This window comes from Lithobates pipiens, unplaced genomic scaffold (assembly GCF_037356315.1).
Source record: "Lithobates pipiens isolate NorthernLeopardFrog02 unplaced genomic scaffold, aLitPip1_a1.2 Scaffold_13, whole genome shotgun sequence".
In the NCBI taxonomy this organism is placed as follows: domain Eukaryota; kingdom Metazoa; phylum Chordata; class Amphibia; order Anura; family Ranidae; genus Lithobates; species Lithobates pipiens.
The window spans coordinates 222,208,445-222,233,864 of NW_027507718.1; the positions used below are offsets into that span (position 1 = coordinate 222,208,445).

The window sequence follows — 25,420 nt, forward strand, 5'->3', positions numbered from 1 at the left end:
TATTACTCTACAGTCCATGAGCTGCTCAGATGTGATAGGGAGGAAATGCTCAGCATAGAAACTCATAGAAATCGAGTTGCCAACAGCACTCTGCAAAATCCCTAGCTGAACTGGGGACATGGACAAAAGGGGGGAGATAAAACAGCAGCAGGATCAACCAGGTTGTTTGCAAAATGCAAATCTCAGTGACTGAGCGAGTATGATCAGCATGTAATACACAATTGATGGAGGGTTTTTCTTTTAATAATATATATATATATATATATATATATATATATATATATATATATATATATATATATATATATATATATATATATATATAATGTGGGTTTAGTGACACCTTAACCCTTGCCTTGTGGGGCTACCGCACTGCAAAGAAGGATTTTTTTTTTTTACGTTCTGCAGACTTCAGCTTTAAAAAGCAGTTTCCTATAAAATGTGTCCATCAAATATATTTTGTGATGATACTGTTACATGTATCTAGAATTTTTACTAAAGGCCAATCTTTAGTAAAAAGTTTATGAACTGAAATTTACATTTTTATTGCTGAAACCAGTAACACTTGTCCATGATTACCAGAATATTAAAAAGCAACCATGACATTTACAGTTTACAAGTCTATACAATGAAAGCAAATGGTTTTTAAAAACATTTTAAAGTGCTCCTAAAACTGACAGAAAAAACAAACATAAAAGGCTAATTTTTTAACTGTGGATTCTGCGGAATTGCAGCCCCCTCAAATGGCAGGGAACTGGACACAGTCATTAGCTGTCCTGTGTGCATTCTCTCATTCACTCGAAGTTCACAGCCATCTTGAAGCATATGGATAGCTATTCTGGCAATGTTCTTTGAATCATCCAGGCCACTGTGAAGACGTCCAATGTAACTCATACCCAGCTTCTCCAGCATCACTGTTAACTTTGTCTGGTTCCTTGGAACCTGCAATAAAATGCATGGCTTGAATATCAAGGTTTATACTTCCAAAAACGCTTCTGACGTACTTTTCCCAAATATGCTTCAATTCTTATAAAACACCTTGTTGACAGTTGCTTTAAACCAAAAATATTAGCAAACAGACATTAAAATTTGCAACAGCTAGCTTAGAGTAATGGGCAAAAGGAATATTGTTTTTTTTCCAGTTGAAATCTACACTGTACTAACCTTATAAAAATTGCCATAACACTTGCGAATGTTGATCCACTTCTTTGCAAAGCGAGGGTATTTAATCCGACTAACGCGGCACTGCATATTTAGGAACTTACTCATATCCCATGACCTGCAGGTTCATGAAAACAATATTTACATATTGCAGTACAATAAATGGACTCAGTGGTTTAAAACAATATCAATATAAAAAACAACTTCATTGGTGGCATACCATTTGTATTAATTTTATGAAAATAAAAAAAAAGGAGGAAGAAAAGTATTCATAGAAAAAAGGTATTGCATATGACATATGATTTTGCATTCGTCAAAAAGCCTAAAGTGTTTAAAATGATTCTCATATTACCCCTGGTATTTAGTAACTACAATTATAAAAGACTCATGACAATACGAATATATAAAAAAGGAAGAAGAATGCTAGCATCTTACCCATCAGTCAGTATAGCATATTTATATTTCGTGCCCAGCTCTTTTTGTCTCATCCAATCAACAACACTTTGAAGAACTACGGGAAATGTATCTGCTTGGTCTATAATATCCTGTAGATTGAAAGCAACATTTATAATGAATCATACAAAAAGTGCTATATATTTATATATTTTACATACATGCACACACAGTATCTCACAAAAGTGAGTACACCCCTCACATTTTTTGTAAATATTTTAATGTGACAACACTGAAGAATTTACACTTTGCTTCAAAGTAAAGTAGTGTGTGTACAGCTTGCATAACAGTGTAAATGTGCTGTTCCCTAAAAATAACTAAACACAACCATTAATGTCTAAACCGCTGGTAAGATAAGCGAGTACACCCCTAAGTGAAAATGTCCAAATTGGGCCCAATTAGCCATGTTCCCTCCCTGGTGTCACGTGACTCAGTGTTACAATGTCTCAGGTGTGAATGGGGAGAGGGTGTGGAAAATTTGGTGTTATCGATCGCTCTCACACTGGTCACTGGAAGTTCAACATGAAGGCAAAGAATTGAGGATCTGAAAAAAAGAATTGTTGCTCTATATAAAGATGGCCTAGAGTAGACTATAAGAAGATTGCCAAGACCCTGAAACTGAGCTGCAGCACAGTAGTCAAGACCATACATCATTTTAACAGGACAGGTTTTACTCAGAACAGGCCTTGCCATGGTTAACCAAAGAAGTTGTGTGCACATGCTCAGCGTCATATCCAGAGGTTGTCTTTGCAAAATGGACGTATGAGTGCTGCCAGCATTGCTGCAGAAGTTAAAAGGGGTGGGGTCAGCCTGTCAATGCTCAGCCCATACACCGCACACTCCAAATTGGTCTGCATGGCTGTTATCCCAGAAGGAAGCCTCTTCTAAAGATGATTCACAAGATAGTTTGCTGAAGACAAGCAGACAGACATGGATTACTGGAACCATGTCCTGTAGTCTGATGAAACCAAGATAAACTTATTTGGTTCAGATGGTGTCAAGCGTGTGTGATGGCAACCAGGAATGGAGTACAAAGACAAGTGTCTTGCCTACAGTCAAGCATGTTGGTGGGAGTGTCACGGTCTGGGGCTGAATGAGTGCTGCCAGCTCTGGGGAGATACAGTTCATTGAGGGAATCATGAATGCCAACACGTACTGTGACGCAGTAGAGCACGATTCCCTCCCTTTGGAGAATAGGCAGCAGGGCAGTAGTCCAACATGAAAACGACCCCAAACACACCTCCAAGATGATCACTGCCTTGCTAAAGAAGCTTAGGGTAAAGGTGATAGACTGGCCAAACATGTCTCCAGACCTAAATCCTATTGAGCATCTGTGGGGCATGCTCAAATGGAAGGTGGAAGAGCGCAAGGTCTCCAACATCCCCCAGCTCCATCATGTTGTCATGGAGGAGTGGAATAGGACTCCAGTGGGAATCCGTGAAGCCCTCACGAACTCCATGCCCAAGAGAGTTAAGGCAGTGCTGGAAAATAATGGTGGCCACACAAAATTGACACTTTGAGCCCAATTTGGACATATTCATTTAGGGGTGTACTCACTTTCGTTGCCAGCAGTTTAGACATTAATGGCTGTGTGTTGAGTTATTTTGGAGGGGACAGCAAATTTACACTGTTATACAAGCGGTACACTCACTACATTGTAGCAAAGTGTCATTTCTTCAGTGTTGTCACATGAAAAGAAAATATTTACAAAAATGTGAGGGGTGTACTCACGCGTGTTTGTATTACATATACATGGGGGGAGGGGAATGAGATGGTGGCAGCCGGTGTGGTGGTGACAGTGGAGGGGACCTTGCAGTCATGGACGTGGGTCGGATTTGCCAGCATTTCCTTCTTTACTGCAGCAGTAGGGTGGGGTGTGCTGATAGAAAGATGGAGACAGGTATAGGAGGAGTGCTACTAGGATTTCTGTGCACCCATCTCTCACTTCTTGGCCAGCTCAAATCCCTCTTGTACTTTAGCAGCAGCTTGCCCCACAGACGTATTTGCCGTCTCTGCGCAAGAGCAGGGGCCATCGCCGGTTGTGGCGAAAACAACGTATCCCATGCACTAGCAGTAATTTATATATCTCTAGGCTCATGCAGTACACTGTCCTCCCCCCCCCCCCCCCCCCCTGCGCCCACACCTCCAAACTCATTTCATTAACTGAAGGTGTGCAAGCTACTGACTCCATTTATTTTTCATTGAAGCAATTAGTCTATGGGCACAGTTATTTTCCTCCAGCACTGTGAATGTTTAACCACTTGCCTACCAGGCCAATTCTGACATTTCTCTCCTACATGTAAAAAACATTTAATTTTTTTGCTAGAAAATTACATAGAACCCCCAAACATTTTTAGAAAGGACCCTACTGGCATATGCGCAGCAATTTTTGGAATGCTTTATTTTTATTTTCCCGAAAAAAATAAAAAATAAAAAAAAAACTGTTTTGTGCTTTAAAAAGAAAACAAAGCAGTAAAGTTAGCCCAATGTTTTTGCATAATGTGAAAGATGAAGTTACAGCGAGTGAATAGATACCCAACACGTCACGCTTTAAAATTGCACACGCTCATGGAATGGCGCCAAACTTCGCTACTTAAAAATCCCCTTAGGCGAAAAAACGGCGTGGGGGTCCCCCCCAGATTCATACCAGACCCTTATCCGAGCACGCTACCCGGCCGGCCAGGAAAGGGGGTGGGGACGAGCGTGCACCCCCCCCTCCTGAGCCGTACCAGGCCGCGTGCCCTCAACATGGGGGTGCCTTGGGGAAGCACCCCAAAGCACAATGTACCCCTACCCATTCACCTGTGAAAAAAAAGTACAAAAAAAATAAATAAACACAACACACAAGATAAAATAGTTTATTGCACAGCTCCGGGGGTCTTCTCGCCGGACTCCTCCGCTATCTTCTTGTAGCTCTTTTACTAGCGGAGGAGCCCGGCTTTCTTCCTCGCCGCCGCCCTCTTCTTCCGACTTCGGGGGTCTTGTCCCCCTCTTCGGTTCTTCTGCCGGGCCACCGCGCCTTCTTATAGCTCTTTTACAGGTGGTGGCCCGGTCTTCTCCTGGAGATGTTGACTCGACGCTCTCTCCGGCCGCAATGCCAGGGACACGCTGCGCGACGCCTTGTATAGGGACAAGGGACGGGGTCATCGGTTGATGTCACATGGGTTGATGTCACATGGTGACCCCGCCCCCTTACGATGTCACAGTCCCGGAGGATGCTGGGACTGTCGCCATGTGACATCAACCGATGACCCCGCCCCTTGTCCCTATACAAGTCGTCGCGCAGCGCGTCCCTGGCATTGCGGCCGGAGAGAGCGTCAAGTCAACATCTCCAGGAGAAGAAGAACGGAAGGCGGCGGCAGAAGACCGGGCCGCCTGTAAAAGAGCTATAAGGCGGCGCGGTGGCCCGGCAGAAGAACCGAAGAGGGGGACAAGACCCCCCCAAGTCGGAAGAAGAGGGCGGCGGCGAGGAAGAAAGCCGGGCTCCTCCGCTAGTAAAAGAGCTACAAGAAGATAGCGGAGGAGTCTGGCGAGAAGACCCCCGAAGACGGAAGACCCCCGGAGCTGTGCAATAAACTATTTTATCTTGTGTGTTGTGTTTTTTTTTTGTACTTTTTTTCACAGGTGAATGGGTAGGGGTACATTGTACCCCATACTCATTCACATAGGGTGGGGGGCCGGTATACGGGGGGGGCCCCCTTATTAAAAGGGGGCTCCCAGGTTCCGATATGCCCCTCGCCCGCAGACCCCGACAACCAATGGCCAGGGTTGTCGGGAAGAGGCCCTTGTCCTCATCAACATGGGGACAAGGTGCTTTGGGGTGGGGGGGCCGCGCGGCCCCCACCTTCCCCAAGGCACCCCCATGTTGAGGGCACGCGGCCTGGTACGGCTCAGGAGGGGGGGGCGCACGCTCGTCCCCACCCCCTTTCCTGGCCAGCCGGGTAGCGTGCTCGGATAAGGGTCTGGTATGAATCTGGGGGGACCCCCCATGCCGTTTTTTCGGCGTAGGGAGTTCCCTTTGGAATCCATACCAGACCTAAGGGCCTGGTATGCTCTCGGAGGGGGAACCCACGCCAAATTTTTTTCATAAATTTGGCGTGGAGTGCCCTCTTGAGAGCTGATAATTCTGTCAGTCGCCTCCATATAAACGGAGATCCGACTTGGAGGCGACCTCCATTGAAATCAATGGGTACCGGTCGCCTACAAGTCGGATTCAAGTAGTACAGGAACCTTTTCTGAAGTCGGAGCGACTTCAGTAGTGTGCATTAAGACGGCTCTCATTCACTTACATTGCTTTTTAAATGTTGTCCGACCTGAGGCGACTAGGGGCGACCTGAAGTCGGATCGGAGTTGCCCCTGTGTGAACGGACCCTCAGTGTTTGGCTGAATCCATTTATTATCAATCAACTGTGTTTACTCTTTTTAAATCATAACAGAAACTACCCAAATGACCCTGATCAAAAGTTTACATACCCTGGTGATTTTGGCCCAACATGTACACAAGTTGACACAAAGGGGGTTGAATGGCTATTAAAAGGGGAACCAACCTCACCTGTGATCTGTTTGCTTGTAATTAGTGTGTACATAAAAAGGTCAATGAGTTTCTGGACTCTCAACAGACCCTTACATCTTACATCCAGTGCTGCACTGAAGTTTCTGGATTCTGAATAATTGGGAAATCAAAAGAATTGTCAAAGGATGTGTGGGAAAGGGTAGTTGAACTGTATACAACAGAAAGGGATATAAAAAGATATCGAAGGAATTGAGAATGCCAATCAGCAGTGTTTCAAACTCTAATCAAGAAGTGGAAAATGAGGGGTTCTGTTGAAACCCAACCAGTCAGGTAGACCAACTAAAATTTCAGCCACAACTGCCAGGAAAATTGTTCAGGATGCAAAGATAAATCCACAAATAACTTCAGGTGAAATACAGAACTGAAAACTGAATCTGAAAACATGTGGTATGTCTGTTTCAAGATGCACAATAAGGAGGCACTTGAAGAAAGATGGTCTGCATGGTCGAGTCGCCAGAAGAAAGCCATTACTACACAAATGCCACAAAGTATCCTGCTTACAATACGCCAAAACCTTCTGGCACAAAGTCATGATGAGACCAAAATTTAGTTTTTTGGCCATAACCATAAATGCTACATTTGGAGAGGAGTCAACAAGGCCTATGAAGAAAGGTACGGAGGTGGATCGCTGATGTTTTGAGGATGTTCGAGCTACAAAAGGCATAGTAAATTTGGTTAAAAATTGATGGCAAGATGGATGCAGTATGTTATCAAAAAAATACTGGAGTAACATTTGCATTCATTAGCCAGGAAACTGCACATGGGATGTACTTGGACATTCCAAGATGACAATGATCCAAAACACAAAGCCAAGTCGACTTGGCACTGGCTACAGCAGAATAAAGTGAAGGTTCTGGAGTGGTCATCTTAGTCTCCTGACCTCAGTATCATTGAGCCACTCTGGGGAGATCTCAAGCATGCAGTTCATGCAAGACAGCCCAAGAATTTACAGGAACTCCTCTAGGCAAAAAGCCTCCAATGGGCAGCTTTACCATCTGAAAAGATAAAGGGCCTCATCTACAAATATGACAAAAGACTTCAAGCTGTCATTGATGTTAAAGGGGGCAATACATGGTATTAAGAACTGAGGAATGTAAACTTTTGATCAGGGTCATTTGGGTAGTTTGTTGCTATTACGATTTAAAAAACAGTTGATTGATAAAAAATGGCTTCAGCCAAACACTAACCATGAGTTAAAGAAAAAAAAAAAAGTGTTATCATTCATATTCTCTGAAAAATGGCCAAGAAATCATAAATTCTGCCAGGGTATGTAAGCTTATGAGCAAAAATTAAATTATATATCTATATATATATGAGAAACAATCAGTTCACAGCTGTCACTCAGTTGTAAATGAATTCTCAAAACGGATCACAAGGGGTCTTTAGACACTTAGGTACTTACCACCCATTGTATACACCCTTTCCTCCACCCATAATGGGGCAGGAAGTAGGCCTGCTGTCCTGGAAGATTCATAGAAATACAGTTATTGGTAAGTAACCATCGCTTTTCTCACCTTCCAGGACAGCATCACAAGAGGATAATCAGGTAATCCACAGGCCTACATTAGGGTTGGATCACTGCCTGTAGCACCTTTCGACTGAATGCTAGGTCTTGCTGCGATAGGACCTCCACTTGGTAGTGCTTCAGGAAGGTGTCTTGGCTGGACCAGGTGGATGCGTTATGAATTTGCTCCCAGGAGGCTCCTGCTTTTTCGGCCCAGGTTGCCATGGCTCTGGTTGAGTGTGCTTTCAACTTTGCTGGTGCAGGGATACCTGAGCTTTTGTATTGTATTTAAATGGCTTGCCTTATCCACCTAGAGACTGAGTATTTTGAGGCCTGAAGTCCCTTCCTTGGTCCAGAAAAAAAAAAAAAAAAAAAGAAGGGGGGATTGCGAGGTGATCTAGATAAGGAGGAGCATTTCCTTAAATGTAGGCAATTTAAACCTTTTTTTCCCCTAATTTTTAGGGTTGTCACAAAAGAATGGTAGATTACCTGTGTCTTACAGAAGGCTGATGACACCTTGGGCAGATATAAAGGATCTGGTCTGAGGGTGATCCTGTCTGGCAGGATCAAAAAAATAAAAAAATAAAAGTTATTTAATGGAGAGACCATGTAGGTCTACCCTTCTAGCTGTGGTAATTGCCAGCAGGAAGGCTAATTTTAAACTTAAGTGAACCTCTATGGGTTCAAAGGGGTGTCTAGATAAAGCCTCTAGAATCCTGGTTAGGTGCCAAGGCGGGAACCTATCTTTCGTGACCAGGGTAGCCCTATCCCTGGCCACCAAAAACCTTGTAACTAAGGGTAACCTAGCATTAAAGCGGGAGTCCGCCGGGACTCCGCGTTTTTTTTTTTTTTTTTAAAGTCAGCAGCTACAAATACTGCAGCTGCTGACTTTTAAAATAGTGACACTTACCTGTCCAGCGCGCCCGCGATGTCGGCACCCGAAGCCGATCTCTAGATCGACACTCGAGTGCTGCCGCCGCCATCTTGGGTATGGGAATCAGGAAATGGAGCCTTTCGGCTTCATTTCCCGGTTCCCTACTGCGCATGCGCGAGCCGCGCTGCGCAAGGACGGTCCCCGCTGCCTCTGGGATCTGTGTGTTCCCCCAGCAGGCAGCGGGGCACTTGCGGAAGGGGGTGGGCACTTGTGGAAAGGGGCGTAATGTACGCCCCTTTCCGCAGAGAGCTAGCCCGGAAGTGGGTGCAGTTACCTGGATTATCCAGGTAACTGCACCCCCCTCCCCCCTGAAAGGTGCCAATTGTGGCGCCGGAGGGGGGGAGGAATCCGATGAGCGGAAGGTCCATTTTAGGGTGGACCTCCGCTTTAAGGAAAATAGAAAGCGCGGCCACTTGTACCCGAAGAGCGTTCACTGGCATACCCTTCTCTACCCTATCCATAAGAAATTCTAGGATTATGGGGATTAAGGGGTGGAAACAACCCGTTTTTGTTTACACCAGCTACAAAAGGTTTTCCATACTTTAAAGTATATCTTTCTGGTTTCCTGCTCAAGAGGAGTGTCCATCACTTTGTCCGAGCAGCCTTTACCTCTGAGGATCTGGCACTCACTAAGCAGGCGTCAGATGGAAGAACTCCGGTCTGGGGTTAAACACTGGACCCTGAGAAAGTAGGTCCAGAAGCTCCCAGGGAGGCGCTACTGACAACGCTTTCAAGGTTGCAAACCACACCCTCCTTGGCTACCAAGGAGCAACCAAGAGGAAGCAGCCCGAGGACCGGTTGAATTTTTGAATCAGGAATCAGTGCCAGAGGAGGGAAGGTGTAAGTCAATTGGAACTTCCATCCTGCACTAGGGCATCCAGGCCATCCGAGAAAGGGAGAAGAACTTCTTTAACTTCCTGTTCTTGAAACTGGCAAAGAGGTCCATTTCTGGCCGGCCAAGTTTTTGGACCAATGCCTGGAATACCTTGGGGTTCAGCTCCCAGTCTCCCCCTCTGGCAGGTTGGCGACTGAGGAAGTTTGCTTCCCAATTGTCTGCCCTCTTTATGTAGAATGCTGACAGCGAGAATACCCTGTGCTCGGCCCAGCTCAAAATCTCCTTTGCCAAGTCCAGAAGGGCTTTGGATCTGGTTGCTCCTGGTGGTTTAGGTAGGCTACTGCTGTGGTGTTGTCTGAGCAAATCTGGATTTCTTTGCCAAAGACTCTGCCATTGAAGGCCCTTGATGTTTCACTCACTGCTCTGAGCTCCCTGAGGTTGGAAGAGGATCTGGCTACCCCCTTGTCCCAGGTGCCCTGTGTGCCTTGGCTTTTTCTAGGTGGGCTCCCCAGACACTTGGGTCCATGGTGAGCTTCAGTGGATCCCACTGACGCTATGGTCTGCATTTTTCCAGATTTTCTGAGACTAACCACCATTCCAGGGAAGATTTTACCCAAGTTATGACTAAACTTTCATCTAGGGAATCGTTCCTTTTGTCCCAAGAGGAAAAGGTGGAAAAGTTGAAGGTCGCTGGAATGCCGTTGCGCCCAAGCGACTGCCAGCTGACACAAGTCCCAGGACCCTGAGAATCTCTCTCCTATAACACACGGGGGCATCCTATCGGCCTTCTGACGGCTGTGACTAGTTTCTCTGCCTTCTGGGAGGAAGAGCTTTTGGGCCTGTGAATCTACCCGATAGCCTAGGTAGGTTTGGACCTGAGCCGGTACCAGGAATGATTTTTCCACACTCACCACCCAGCATAACTTCTGTAGGACTGAAATCGCCCTTTGGGTATCAGTCTCTACTTGAATGGCTGACGGACCAAAGATGAGCAGGTCATCCAGGTATTAACGTTATTCTGTGAGATGCAGATAGGCCAATGTTTCGGCAAGGATCTTCGTGAAGATCCTTGAACTGGCTGCTAACCCGAAAGGGAGGGCCCTGAATTGCCAATGACGAGTCCCTTCCTGGGTTACCACCGCAAATCTCAGGAATGCCTGGTGTTCCGGGTGGATTGGGACATACAAATAGGCATCCCTGATATCCACAGTGGTCAAAAAGATGGCCTTTAGCAGGTTCTTTTGCACATATTCTCCATGGAAAACCTCTTGTATTCTAGGAATCTGTTTATGTTCCTGAGGTTTATGATCAGGCAGTACTTCCCTGATGGTTTAGGTACCACAAAAATATGGGAGTAAAAGTCTTGATATCGCTGACCTTTTGGTACTGGTACTACCCACCAGCTGTTCCACAAGTTCCTGAATCCCTTCTAGTAGGGCTCTCTTTTTTTAATGCATCCTTGGGAGGATGCATTACAGGTAATCATAACCAAGGGGCTTTGCTGAGAATTCTAGTCGGTAGCCTTCCTTGATCAGCTGAATGATGTACGGACTGTCTGAAATTTCCTCCCACTGGGGAATGAGTTGAAAGTCAGACCCCCCACCTTGATTCTGGCATCACTTGGAATCTTTGGTGTTTTGGGCTGGAGCAGGAAAGAGTAAATTGCCTTTTTGCCTACCTCTGCAGTACCTCCACTTCCTGCTGGGTTCTTTCTTAGCTTTTCGCTGATTTTGTCTTGAGGGGCCTTGAAAAAAGAAGTTTCTGTACCTCTCCCTTTTGGGTTTGACAGGACATTTCTTGCCTTTCTGGGAGGATCTGGACAAAACATTAAGACCCGGCCTAAACAGTAAAGACCCATCATTCTCTTCCCTAGCCTGAGCTGGAGGAAGGCCCTGAGAAATTTGTAAAAAAGCACTTGGCCCTGGTCTGGAGAGAACAATCTCCTGAGAGGAGGGACCCTCTTTAGGGGGCATCTCCTCTGCATCTGCCACCTGGGAAGCAGCTGCAGAGGTGCGAAAAGATTGTATAGTGGCCAGCATCTGTTTGAACAGATTTCAGAAAATCCTTCATTAGACATGAGGCCTCTTCCACAGCCAATTTGTTAATACAACGGTAATAAAATGGCTTGGGTGTGAGATTTAGATAATCTTTCTCCGCAGTTACTGCATTTTGTACTGGCACTAGTGATAGCGGATGTAGAAGGTGGTTTGTCAGCAACCTCCTGAGATCCACCTGGGAAGTCTACAAGAGAAGAGGAGATGAGGGAAACAACACTCTTCCAGCCCCCCTTCAGTGATGGCTGCAGGCCCCATTCCCCAGAGGCGAGAGCCTAGGGGTTTTCCAGGGACCACTAAAGGCTGGTGTGTCACTCTGCATAATAGGCAAAACACTTACCGGGCCCCAACTTACTCTTGCCTGCAGCCATATGTGCTGCCTTGTCATCCTCTGTTTCCATGAGGTGGGTAACAGCAGACTTTCTGCTCCTTGCAGTTCGCTGGGTCCTGAGAGAAGACAGGGAACCTCCAACCTCCGCAGCCACATGGGTCCGGCATCTCCTCCATGCTTTATTACCCCTTCCTGAGTGTGCTCTGCCCCGACCGGAAGTTCCGATCTCAGGGCGAGGCTTGGAGTGCACAAGTGTCCTCCCCCTGGTGTCTTGCTTCCTCTGAGCTCTGTGAAAATGCCTGCTGCACACAGGGAAGGATAGGACTACACCCGAGCTACTGAGCGGCATGCGATGGCAGGGGAACCTTAGAAACACTTAGACTGCCTGCACCACACCCTGGGGAGACCCGTGAGAAGCTTAAAGTGGCAGGTTAGTGCAACCCTCGCTGACATTCCTGAACCTGGCTCACAGGGGTACCATCCAACTCTTTTTTTTATTCTTCTGGTCAGAGAAAATAATAAACGTTTCCCTGTAGGAGAAACATAATCGAGACTAAGGGACAAGGCGGAAGGTGGGGCCTTTTAACAGTTGTGAACCGATTGCGTTTCCTGTAGGGAGGAGCCCATCATCTCTCATGTGTTGTCGTCCTGGAAGGGGAGGTGAGAAATGTGTTCATTTCATTATTTAACACTGTGAATACACATTTCCAATTCAATTATGTTTAGGATTGGTGAAAGTGAGTGCTGACTTTATATGCAAATTAAGTAATTGTGCCCAAAATAATATAGGATTTGTTCCCACTCATTTCCCTGCAGCGAGATGCACTTAACAGCATAAAAATGCATTTTAGCTGAAGTTACATTCAATAAAACACAGAATCTGGTGCAGCTGTGCATAGTAAACTAATCAGCTTCCAGGTTTTTGGCTGGGTGCACACTGGTGCGAACAGACATTGCATGTGAGTAGCACAGCATTGCTGTTCAGATCACATCCAATGTCTGTGCAATGCAAATTCAGCCATACAAATTGTATGGCTGAAATCACATTCGCACCAAAATGGCGCAGGACCCTTTTTTGGTCCGCACCAGAATCAGATCGCATGGGTGTGAATGTGAACACCCATGCGATAAGATTGCTGTACCATTTGACAGTTCGCACTGTGAACTGAATTGATCAGGGGGTGTCATTACCTTTCTATTGACACACTTGGCGGTCCATAGAGGGCAGTGTGAATTGCCTGCCAGTGACACGTGTTGCGGGAGACCGCACAGGAAACACGCTGGTTCCTGTATTGCATGTATGAACCCAACCTCATTGGCAAAAACGTAAATTAAACAAGCTAAAAGCTGATGATTGGTTACTACACAGCTGAACCAGATTTTGTGAGCACCCGTTTTAGTAAATTTCCCCCTATGTAACCAATTCAGATATACTACAGCTTAGCACATCTTAAAGAAAAAAAGAAAAAACAAAAACAGCACAACATGTTTGTGTCATGTATTAAGCAGGCCTTCGTAAAATACAGGAAAAAAAAAAATAAAAAATGCACGTTAGTGTTAATTTTTACATCAAATGTCAATTTGGTTATAGTCTGACTAAAATCCCCAGTAAATTTTAGTCGATTAAAATAGAATGGGTTTAGTTTTAATGCATTATTTCTTTAGAGCAGCGAAACATTATAGCCTCATTGAGTAAAAATCAAATAACATTTATGGTATCAGGGTTTGAACATGCACTACAGACAAAGATTTACCAGTTGTGATATAAATTCAATGTAGTTTTAGTCATAGTCTTGACTAAAATGTAATTTTCGTTTTAGTCATCTGAAGCGCTTTAGTCGACTGAAATAGTATCAATTTAGTCGTCAAAATTACACTGGTTATTATACAGTTTGTGCATTATGAATGCATCTTCGACTAGCTTAGAATATTTCTTCCTAACTTTGAATTTGAAATGGGGAAAATAAAATGTGACAAATTAAAATTGGATATATAGATATGGGACAATTGTTTGGATAAAATGAATAGTCTAGGGCAGCCTCTCTCAACCTCTTCAACACAGAGAAAACCTTAAAACAACTGTTTGGTCTTGGGAAGCCTGTGCTAAAAATTTCTATATCTACAACTCATGATACATTAGTGCGATCGTGAGTGGAAAGAATGCTCCTTACACTTGTGATCATTGGGAAGAATACCCACCTTACAGATAGCTAAAAATGTCAATGGTGTCAGTGAGAACTTATCCAAGAGGCAGCAATTGCTCCTAGCTCAAGGAACTCCTAGCAACCTCTGGAGGAACCGTAGGGTTCCACAGAATCCTGATTGAGAAACTCTGGGATAGGTGTTATACTGCGACAGCACTTTGTTCAAGATAAGAAAGTTTAGTTTCTGTCACAATTTTACCTGAGTAATTCCAGTAAGATTAATGCAGAACTCTGAAAGTTGAGGCTTGATTTCTGGCTTCACATACCGCTGAAAAGTGTCTTCCTAGAGATGGAACAAAACACGTTGTGGTCATTCATTAAAGGAAATTTGTCACCACAACTCTAAATTTACTGTTAATCTAAGCATCCCAACTGATAAGACCGTAGCAAAAACACCCAGAAAGGGAGCAGTCTTGTATAGCTTAATGCAGCTCTGTATTATAACAGTAAAATGTCAGACATGGTCTCATACAATATAGAGAGGCCAATCCTAGAAACAGGATTCTGTATAGTAATGCAAATTCATTTTTTTGTCCAAGTGAACCTATTAAAGCCCACACAGGTTATCAGACAACTTCCATAAAATTTAGTTAAAAATACATATCAAAACTAATAGCAGATCCAGGGATCTGTAGGTGGGAGAGGTGGAATCAAGCTCACCTCAACTAAAAAAAAAAAAAAAAAAAAGTTACATTTCTGGCAAAAAGTGCCACAGACGATGCTGCTCTAGGTGGACCCCTGACTTGTCACCACTGGCCGTAGGTGCAGGCTTACAGGGTCTGTCCACTCCTCTGGGAAAAACTGCTAACAATGAGAAAAAGATACACATCCAACAAATCTTTTTACCAAGAAAAACTTTGGCTGTAGGTTACACTCAGCATCTCACCACATCCTTACCTTCTTGAAGCATTTTACCCTATAAATGGCTTAATCTTAGGAGCTCAGAAATCAATGGTGGAAGGATGCATGTACAACTCACTGCGCACTTCCTACACAATGACTGAACTGTCACAGTCAGCTCCCAGTCACCGTTTGCGATCGGTCTGGCCCCTCGTCACGTGACAGCCAATCACAGCGATCATGGGATCAGATCACTACCACTGCCTTTCAGTATTAAGCCCTTTGTGCCTAAGGGTAAAAGAAATTTACATGCCTAAGCCCAATCTTGCAACTTTGACATGTTAGTAAAACTGTACATATCGCCACAACTACTTTGTGCATCCAATTGGATTATACCTTGTTTTTTTCAGGACAGATTGGGTTTACATTTGGTGGTAAATGGTAATGGATATCTCCTAATTTTTCACACAGAGAGAGAGAGACTATTTAGCGGTATATTTCTTGCTACTTCCATAACCTACCACCTAAGAGCATGAAGAACCAAAAACAAAAAATTCTCCCGCTCCGGACGATTGCAGCGATACAACAAGTAACATACACATATGTGGTATGTACCCATAGTACAGCCCAGAAACAATAGTGTGCATTTTGCGCTTTTTTTATTATATACAACACATATACACTACATATGGTACTAATTAAAATAAGAAAAAAATCCTGTCCCAGACGCCAACCCTGGTATTGACCTAGATCAAACCTTGATCTGACAACACACTTTTTACAATGTATCTTCCTCCAGTCACAAGGACAGAAAATACGAGGATGGGCTTCAGTCACCGATCGCTGTGATAGCCAGAGGCTATCAGTGGACCCAGAATCAGACATTCCTGGTCTTGATCGTTAGAATGGGGCCCAGGACCCTCAGCGAGACCGGGGGTCACTGTGCTGGGAGGTACGCAAATATGCAGCCTCACGGCAAGAAGCCTAGTGTGGTGGGGCCACATATTTTTGTTGTGTCGATGCCAAGGGTTTTAAAGGATACGTTTACATTTTAGAAAAAAAAAAAAATTATAATATAATAATAATAATAAAAAAAAAAACGCACTTTTGCAGTTAAACAAATGTGCATTTTTTTTTGGAGCCGGGAACGCATTGCACCAGCAGATCACTGATGCCATGCAGGTCTCCTGCAGATCTGCCAGTGTACAGTGATACAATCTGACAGGAAGAGAGAATGAACTACCATAACACAATAGTAGTTCATTGAAAACTACAAGCCGACAGCCGCAAAGGCTGCCATACCTTGTAGTTTTTCATTTACAGGGCATGTGAATGAGTGAAAATAGCCAAGCGAATGGGGAGGTTCGGGGACCTGAATATAGGTGTGACATGTAACAGATTACAAAAAGTGAACTTAGCCTTTAACACCTTAAAGTGACATGGTTTACACTTTGCATCCTTCTTTCATGTTACGTTGAACAGCTTAAAGAGGAAGTAAACCCTGATGGGTTTACTTCCTCTTTCATTCCCTGCAAAGGCAAAGCATAATGGACTACTATGCAACGCATAGTAGTCCATTATGTGTCACTTACCTGACACAGGAGCCAGCGAAGTCACCGCTGTCCCCTGTAGTCCGGCGCATCCATCTTCTCGGTGGGGTCTCGCAGCTCCGCCGCTGTCATTCGGCGAAGCCGCGATGACGTCACTCCCGCGCATGGGAGCCGACACGCGCGGCAGCTCCGTCGTTGAAAATGCCGCGCTCAGTGCGCCTGCGCGCCGCTGTCTACGGCGCATGCACCATAGACAGCGATGCCGGTATTCGGGCAAATATCTCCTAAACCGTATAGGTTTAGGAGATATTTCTTGGACCTACAGGTAAGCCGTAGTCTAGGCTTACCTGTAGGTCAAAGTGTGTTGTGGTTGTAAACCCTTACTTTAAGCCAAAGTACTTGTTTAAAATCCTGTTAAAAACAATCCTAAAAATTACTAAATAGGCTTTTAGATGTTTTGTAGATTAAAAGAGTTGGTTTTAGGGGTGGAATGCTTTTAAATCAATGTAACAAGAATTTTGGTTTAACCTGTTCTTGTTGCCATAAGATACGAAAGAAAGAAGCAAGGTAAACAACGCCACTAAGAACATGGCATGTAATGAAGATAATGTACATACATACTTATTTGTATGATGTGCATTATAAGAGCAATTGTGGCACATACGATATGGTCTGATAATCCATCATATTGCTTTTAACTGTTCTCACAGGTGAACTGTCTAGAGGAATATTGCAAGATACTTACTGAAGTGTCTTTCTGCTAATAAACCTCCATACTCCCAACCTGGTATACTACTACCACCTTTTTAGTTTACAAGACTGACTTTTTCTTAACTTCAGCCAGCATAGAATACTGGAGAGGGAAGCATATTTCCTAATGAGGAATAAAGGCTCTTTTATTCCACCGACAAGCAAAAGTCAGTACAGAACTATAAAGAAACAAAAAAGGTGGGACTTCATTTGGGATATTCTGTAACTCTAGAGCTCTACTTCCTTTGCACTCCAATTTGTATCATAGTATATCAATGTAGTTACCATATAGATAGCAGCCCTTTACCAAACAGACTGATGTCAGTATTCATCCCTACTTATGTGAACACTGGATGCACCTAAAAACATGCAGTGTACATTTAATGGGCAAAGTAGAATAGCCGCTAGCATTTACCATATAATAATTGTCTAGCGGAAATTTGTTCTGACAACAAGTTTAGGAGTACAAGCCTATGTAAAGAGAAGGGCAGATTAAAAGGAGAAGTGCAGGTAAAAAAAAAAAAAAAAAAACCCATCTATGTTCATCTCTATGGATACAGCATGTGTCTGATACTGCATCTGTCTCCTGGTGCCTAAGAACTGAGTGCCAAAAAACGAAGCAAGTACCGCTGAGCAAGCAGTTCTCAGGTCCACTCTGAGTAGAGAGCGATGACTGTCAATCACTGGAGCTCCAGGCTGGAGATGGGGTGGGAATGGTTCGGTCAGGCTTTCAGCAAGCCAGCTGTCAATCAGGAATCTGAGTGGATCCCAACATTATTCTCAGAATCCCTCTACAGGAAGTCAGAGTTATGAACACGTTAAGGACTGTAGGTTTGATCATAAGTCAGAACACTGCTTGTAAGTGTAACGTCGGCCTGTGCGGGGATGTGGGGTGTTCTGGCATCTGCCTGTGGAGGGATGTGGGATGTTCCGGGCGCTTCTGGGGCTCTTCTGGCCATGCAGTACATGAAGTACTGCAGTGTGGAATGTGGCAAGACAGCTACTCTGAGGTATCCAGGACCAGTGTGGAGCACAAGTAACCGGCACTGATTCCGTTCGTAAGTCGGGGACTGCTTGTATAGTCTGGAGCATTTCTGTGACATGGCTAAAGCCTACTGCTGTCTGATTCTGAGGCACAGTAGTGTGACCCACATGAAAAGTATGACCAAACAAGCTTTGGCCATACTTCTAAGATCTTGATTTGACAGCCATCTTTTAACAATAATTTTTATAAAACAGGATCAGGGCAGCAGTCCACAGAACAAAAAGTGAACATATCAAGCTTATGTAAAAAGGTAGAAATAGCCACATAACATCTATGTGAGTTACAATCAGTGCAAATTCCTGCAATTTAGATTTTACACATCCCCAGAAATGAGTTAAACTCACAATTTCTAAAGTCCTTGTGTTCAGCAAGACAATGGGGAACTCTATAATCTCATGGACGTAATCTGTTGCATTACCATCTTCACAGGTAGCTTCAAAATCAATTACGCAGATATAGTCATAATATGCATCAGTCTCACTGGAGTCCTTTGACAAAATGTGAGTAAGTTTCTGCTTCTTATAGTAATTCTTTAGACGTTTCCTGAGAACATCCTTCACTCCCCTGTAATGGAGAAAGAAAAAAAGATAACTATATTGTATCTCAACAGGCCTGAAGAAGAACAGAAAGGAATTGTAATCTGCCTGCGAGAAAGTCTTTATTTTTTTTTTTTTTTTTTTACACTGAACTAAGATCTAAAATTTGTTAGTTGAACACAACCTTTCCTTGCCAAGTTAGATTCCTCCTACACAACCGATTCCGTTTAATAATTGTATTTTGACGTGCATGTTAATTCAGGTTACATGTTATACTGCTGATCATTCGCACATCTCTGGTATCATTTATTTATTTTTTAACCCCTTGCCACCGCCCACCCTTTAAGAGGGTTTTAACCACTTGCCGACCAGCTCCTGTACGTATATGTCGACAGTTTAAAGATGGATATCTTGGTAAAGGCAGCAGCTGCTGTCACAACTGAAGTATTCATTTTTTGAGTCGGCGGTCCCGTTTATGATAATGGAGGTCTCTGCAGCTGACTCGCCGCAAGATCGGCGGCGGGAGAGGGGCGGAGGTGATCAGGACCGGTTTGTGGCTGGGTATGGAGACGAGTGAGGGGAAGATGGCCCCCACCATCTATAGCAGGGCGGAAGCGACATCAAAACGTCACAGCCACCCATATGTCTTAAAAAGGGCCATTTTTCGGTTGTCACTTTTTTTTCAAATATGAGATCTGAGGACTTTTTGACCCTAGATCTCATATTTAAGAGGACCTGTCATGCTTTTTTCTATTACAAGGAATGTTTAAACCGTGAAAAAAATAAAAAAAAATGTATTAAAGCCCCCTCGTCCCATTGAGCTCGCACGCAGAAGCAAACGCATACGTGAGTAGCACCCGCATATGAAAATGGTGGTCAAACCACACGTGAGGTATTGCAGCAATCGTTAGAGCGAGAGCAATAATTCTAGCCATAGACCTCCTCTAACTCAAAACATGCAACCTGTAGAATTTTTTAACGTCGCCTATGGAGATTTAAGGGTAAAAGTTTGACCCTAGGCCACGAGCGGGCGCAATTTCGAAGCGTGACATGTTGGGTATCATTTTACTTGGCGTAACCTTATCTTTCACAATATAAAAAAATTGGGCTAACTTTACTGTTGTCTTTTTTTTAATTCAAAAAAGTGAATTCTTTCCAAAAAAAAGTGCGCTTGTAAGACCGCTGCGCAATTACGGTGTGACAAAAACTATTGCAATGACCGCCATTTTATTCTCTAGGGTGTTTATGAAAAAAAAAAAAAAAAAAAAAAAAATGTATAATGTTTGGGGGTTCTATGTAATTTTCTAGCAGGAAAAAACAAAAAAACAAAACAAAGAAAAAAACTTGTTTTTAACTTGTAAACAGAGTCTGAAAAAGAAGCCTGGTCTTTAAGTGGTTAATGCTGGGAGGTTGACATCCCAATCATGTGACCGATGTGGCTGGTTGTCACAGTGGTCATGCGATTGAAAGCAGAGAGTGAGCAGAAAGAACAGAAGTGCTGTTTTACATGGACGTATTATCCGATGGTTTGGCATCAGGCCCACCCAATGCGTTGCTACATATATGTGTACAGCCAGCAGGAAAAGGTTAATCATGCACTGCACCATATGTCTGAGCAACCCTCAACTGTGTACAAGTGTTTCTGGGAGAATTGCTGACATTTCAAAAGTTTAAGGTCTCTTTCACACCAACAGACCTATCGGGTTCACCTGGAAGTTTTTTATGCGGACCCGATCGAACCATTCATTGCCATCTATGGAGCAGCAGATGTCCGACATGTGTTTGTTGACACCTGCTGATATCCGATCAAAACAGATGGATGGGGATCAATTCTCCATCTGTCTGGTGGATCATATGACAGTCCGATGGAAACAGACAGGCGGCCTGTTTCCAAACAGCCCATAGAGGAAAGCAGGCTGTGCCCGTATCAGCGGAAGTGAACATGGACCTGTCATCTGCCAGCTCAGCAGAGAAATCCCCTGTTGAGGCAAGAAATATTGATTTGATTTAGTTTTTGTCTTGTTTATGCACTTTTTAGGTTGTTAATTGATAACTACAAATACTGCAGCTGCTGACTTTTAAAATAGTGACTTACCTGTCCAGCGCGCCCGCGATGTCGGCACCCGAAGCCGATTTCTAGATCGTCTCTCGAGTGCTGCCGCCGCCATCTTGGGTATGGGAATCAGGAAATGGAGCCTTTTCGGCTTCATTTCCCGGTTCCCTACTGCGCATGTGCGAGTCGCGCTGCGCAATAAGGACAGTCCCCGCTGCCTCTGGGATCTGTGTGTTTCCCAGCAGGCAGCGGGGCACTTGCGGAAAGGGGCGTAATCTACTGTACAAATTTATATATATATATATATATATATATATATATATATATATATATATATATATATTTTTTTTTTTTTTTTTTTTTTTTACTACACACATACACGTGATCAGCACAGGGCCAATCAGCACTGTCAGAAAGTCAGGGGTCATGCAGCCTCATAGGACAGTCAGAGCAGAATGAAAACTCCTCCTACAAGCTTTAACCAGTGCTCTGCCAGACACAAATAGAAGCCACAAGACTGCCACAAGCCACAAGACTGCTATATACTGCCAAGGAGAAAAGGGTATTTAGCAGTTTATATTTACTAAAATAATTGCATTTCCATGTACTGTGGGAGAGCAGATATAGTGAATGCAGGGTCCTAGGTTTAGTAACACTTTAAAGCTCCCACACAATACAATGCTTGCAGATAAAGGTGAAACATGCGATTCTCTTCTCTACACCCCATATTTCAGGGGCCTCTTCATTCGTAGTGCCGATCCATGCACAACCCTTCTTGCCTCCTGCACATTTCTACTGCCGTCAGGTTGCCAATCAGTGTAAAATAAAGACGTGGCCTTGGTAGCAAGCCTTGACACTACTTGGAACTGTGGGAGCTATACCTGTAAAAACCTGTCTGACAGGGGGACATGATATTGTTGTAAGGTGGGGTGGATGCTGCAGGTGTAAGCAGGCAAGGTCCAGGTGTCTGCATTTCAAATGTGCAGCAGTTTTTTTTTTTTTTTTATATTTAGACAAATGGTATTTTGCTCTGCGCAGGTTTCAACAGGCTGGACAAAACACCATATGGTGCTTGCAAGACGCTCCGTGTTCCTCCGATCCCCCATAGAGGAGAGCGGAGAGCTGACAGGGCGGTCCCTGCACAGTGTGCAGGGACCGCCCTGTCATCCACCGGCTCAGCGGGGATAAACGGATCGATCCCCACTGAGCAAGAGGATCATCACGGGGTGGATCATTACGGATCCGTCCCGTGTGAAAGGGGCCTTACTCAGACATGCAAACTATTAAGATGCAACATTTGATTTACCTTGTTTCTAGTTTCAATTCTGAAAGTTTTGTCTTTAGTTCATCTTTACTCATTCTGTTCACACATCCATTTGCAATTGCAATTTCTTTGTAGACTGGGTCACTGAAGTCATTCGCACATGATTTCGCCGAATGATTTGCACTGTCCTCTTGCCCATCAAGTCGATTAGGTTTGACCTAGAAATAAAGGGCAACATTTGATCTGTAGAGATAGACACACATATAAATACATACATATATACACACGCGCACACACACACACACACACACACACTGGTCACTTTATTAGGTTCACCTATTATGGGGACAGACCCCCTTTTGCCCTCAGAGAAGGCTGAATTCTTCAGAGTATAGATTTTAAAAAGGGGGGTAAGATTTAAGGCACAAATATTTTGGTCTATACAGACTTCTGCCACATATTCCATGAGACAGCCCTTAGCAGTGGAGGTGGCCAATAGGGTCCATTGGCACTGTACACAATGTAAACATTAGCACAAATGTTTACATAGACAAAAGTGTAAAATTACAGCCAAATGAAGGACTGAATGTAGATTTTTCTAGTTTTGATTTACATAGCTAAATGCTACTGTTGAAAACATACCAGTCTGCATGGGCCCAGCACGCAATGCTGCTGCATTTATATCTGTATAAAATTACAGCTCTAAGCATGGGGTGTTGTACCTCTGTTTACATGGACCCTTAAAATTATTATTTTTTTAGGGTGAACAGAGACTTTCCATACTGTATCAGCAGTGACTTGGGGGTTGGAAGATTTAATCACGGTATGAAGCAGGATATACAGGCATCAGAAAATCCCAGACAGACATACTGAATACAGAAGAGTAATACCACTTCTTTTGCAGCAGACTTTAGATTTTTAGAGATTAAAAGGACTCTTTTTCGGGTTACACTTAGGCCTAGTTCACAGCTACGCATTTTTTTCGTGCGTTTTCAGTTTTTCAAAAACACACTACACAGTCGATTTAACATGGTTTCCTATTGGTGTAGTTCACATCTATGCGTTCTATGGAGGGCCAGGGACTTTTCTGGTTTTTGGTTCCATAGCCTTCAATGGATCAGAAACGTGTATTGAAAAATGCAACATCCACCTAGAATATGCAACTGGAACACTGTACATGTGTGAACCAGGCCTAAGGCTGGGCTCACAGCAGGGGTCTGATGCATCCTAGTGCAAGGTTTCAGGTCCAATTTCAGCCCGAATTTTGGCTGAATTGGGGGAACTAAAAATGGACCAAAAGAGGCACAATGGTTTTTGTGCAAATCGCACCGAACTCGCTGCGGAGATGTGTGAGCCGGCTCCATAGAGAGCCGGACAAAATCTCCTATTGTGAATTGGAATGCGAAAAAGCAACATTTGCAATGGTGTGAACCCAGCCTTAATGTTGAACTCTGTCCCTGCCCATGATCTCCGTTCGATGGATCAGACTGATGCATGACTGCTTGTTTCCATTCCCCTTGGGGAGGTTGTGCTACTATGGTAGGCCATCGTTTCTTTTAAATCTCTCATGTTCTTGAACAGGACAGCCTGGTCTTTGCATTACATTCCTCTAACATATTACTGCACTGGAGTTTGGACTTTATCAGTTCTGCTTTGTATTACTTTGTGTGTGAAACTTTGTGTGACTCGGAAGTTGCCTTTTTCCTTTACAATACAAAATTTGAAAAATAAAAATAAAAAATTGAACTCTGGAAAAATCTGCCCTGCATTGGGGCTTCCCCTGCACTGCTAAGGTTAACCCATTTTTTTTTAAAAGGGTGGTAGAACAAAGGGCGGCAGGCATTTAGGAGGCGATCCTGCCTCCTCCAGAATGCCTGTTTTTTTTTTAAAATCCTAAGGGAGATTTTGTACTGAAATTCCATGTTTGTGGTGCAATCATATTGAATCCAATGAGCAAGTTTGACAGGTGGTCCCGTCCCCCCCCCCCCCCCGATAGCATAGTTGCCTCCTGACAGCGTCTAACTAGGTGGTGCCCCCCCGACAGCATCAGTAGCATATAAAAGGCAAATAAGGGGGTTCAGATGAAAGGGAGATTTAGACACATGCATTTACAGAGCAGGGGGAGCCCCCAACGCAAGGGCAGTTTTGAATTTTCCCCAGAGATCAGCTTTAAAAGTCTTAGTAACGTTGTAAGAAAAAAGTGCTTTACTGGTCCTCTTTCTCAATGCAAATCAATCTGTCAGCTGAAAATCTAAAAGAAATATAAAAATACAGAAGAGCAAAAAAGGGGAAACAAGTTATCAGAACTCCCATAGAGTGTACACAGAAAAGCCACTACTGACCCCTATGGGAATGTCCTATGAGCCTAATGCCATATAAACACATGATAGAGACATGTACCCCTCCTCCGAGATCCACATTCTTCCAAAACGTCCAGGCCAGACCAGCCTCGTCCACATGTCCAGGTTCTATCGGTCTGTTCTCCTTCTGTTCCTCCATGTCACAGCTATACAACACCACCCGATTGGTGCCTGTCCTCTACAAGCCTTCTGACATCACCTACTGCTCCAGGGAACACAGGCCAATGGGTGCTGCCGGTTATAACATGCGCATTACACCCGAGTAAGTCCAGGGAGCCGGTGATAACAGGAACCTCTGGAATATAAGGGCCAAAATAACGATTCTAAGCGTAATTCTCGCCCTCAACTCTCAGCTCTTGTTTAGCCCGCTTCTAGCAGCGCGTCGACATCACTTCCGGCCTACAGGGCACCGGAAACCATGTTGATAGGCTGGAGGCAACACGACTCAGAAGCCTAAATCGCCATCTTTGAAATGGTAATGCTTGTACTAAAGGTATTAGGAGTTGTGTGTAGCGCCCTCTGCCGTCATTTCTGTAGTGAGAGCATACGAAGGCGCCTCTCTCCTGAAGAGATTTTAGTATGTCAACGTGCACATGAAGATTTCTGGCTTCACTGAGCTCTAATGCTGCATACACACGGTCGTAATTTCTGCCAGCAAAAGACCGATGAGAGCTTTTCGTCAGAAAACGCGACCGTGTGTATGCCCCATCAGAATTTTGCTGGCCGAATTTCCGCCAGCAAAAGATTGAGAGCAGGTTCTGAATTTTTCGGAAATTCAGAAATTCCGATCATGTGTATGCAATTCCGACGCGCAAAAACTCACGCATGTTCAGATTCAACTACGAGACGGAAGCTACTGGCTATTGAACTTCCTTTTTCTAGTCCTGTCATACCTGTGGTACGTCACCACGTTCTTAACGGTTGGAATTTGGTGTGACCGTTTGTATGCAAGACAGTTTGAGCGAAATCCCGT

The 25,420-nt window shown here is 44.0% G+C and overlaps 1 protein-coding gene across 1 annotated transcript; it reads right to left on the minus strand.

Moving 5' to 3' along the window:
* Positions 1–533: 533 nt before the first annotated feature.
* On the minus strand, positions 534–24,850 carry ERI1 (exoribonuclease 1). The gene is made up of 7 exons (XM_077476248.1): positions 24,488–24,850; positions 22,130–22,305; positions 18,579–18,798; positions 14,249–14,332; positions 1,597–1,706; positions 1,165–1,279; positions 534–942 (listed from the first exon to the last, which is right to left on the minus strand). The coding sequence occupies exons 1-7, from the start codon at positions 24,584–24,586 to the stop codon at positions 700–702; spliced, it is 1,047 nt and encodes a 348-aa protein (XP_077332374.1). The 5' UTR covers positions 24,587–24,850; the 3' UTR covers positions 534–699.
* Positions 24,851–25,420: the final 570 nt, after the last annotated feature.

What these genes read in the sequence shown, in the direction of transcription:
- ERI1 (XM_077476248.1), bottom strand. Translation starts at nt 24,586, where the DNA reads ATGGAGGAACAGAAGGAGAACAGACCGATAGAACCTGGACATGTGGAC. An exon ending in ATGTGGATCTCGGAGGAGGG is followed by an intron (nt 22,306 to 24,487) that starts GTACATGTCTCT and finishes CTTTATTTCTAG; the next exon opens with GTCAAACCTAATCGACTTGA. An exon ending in ACACAAGGACTTTAGAAATT is followed by an intron (nt 14,333 to 18,578) that starts GTGAGTTTAACT and finishes TTCCATCTCTAG; the next exon opens with GAAGACACTTTTCAGCGGTA.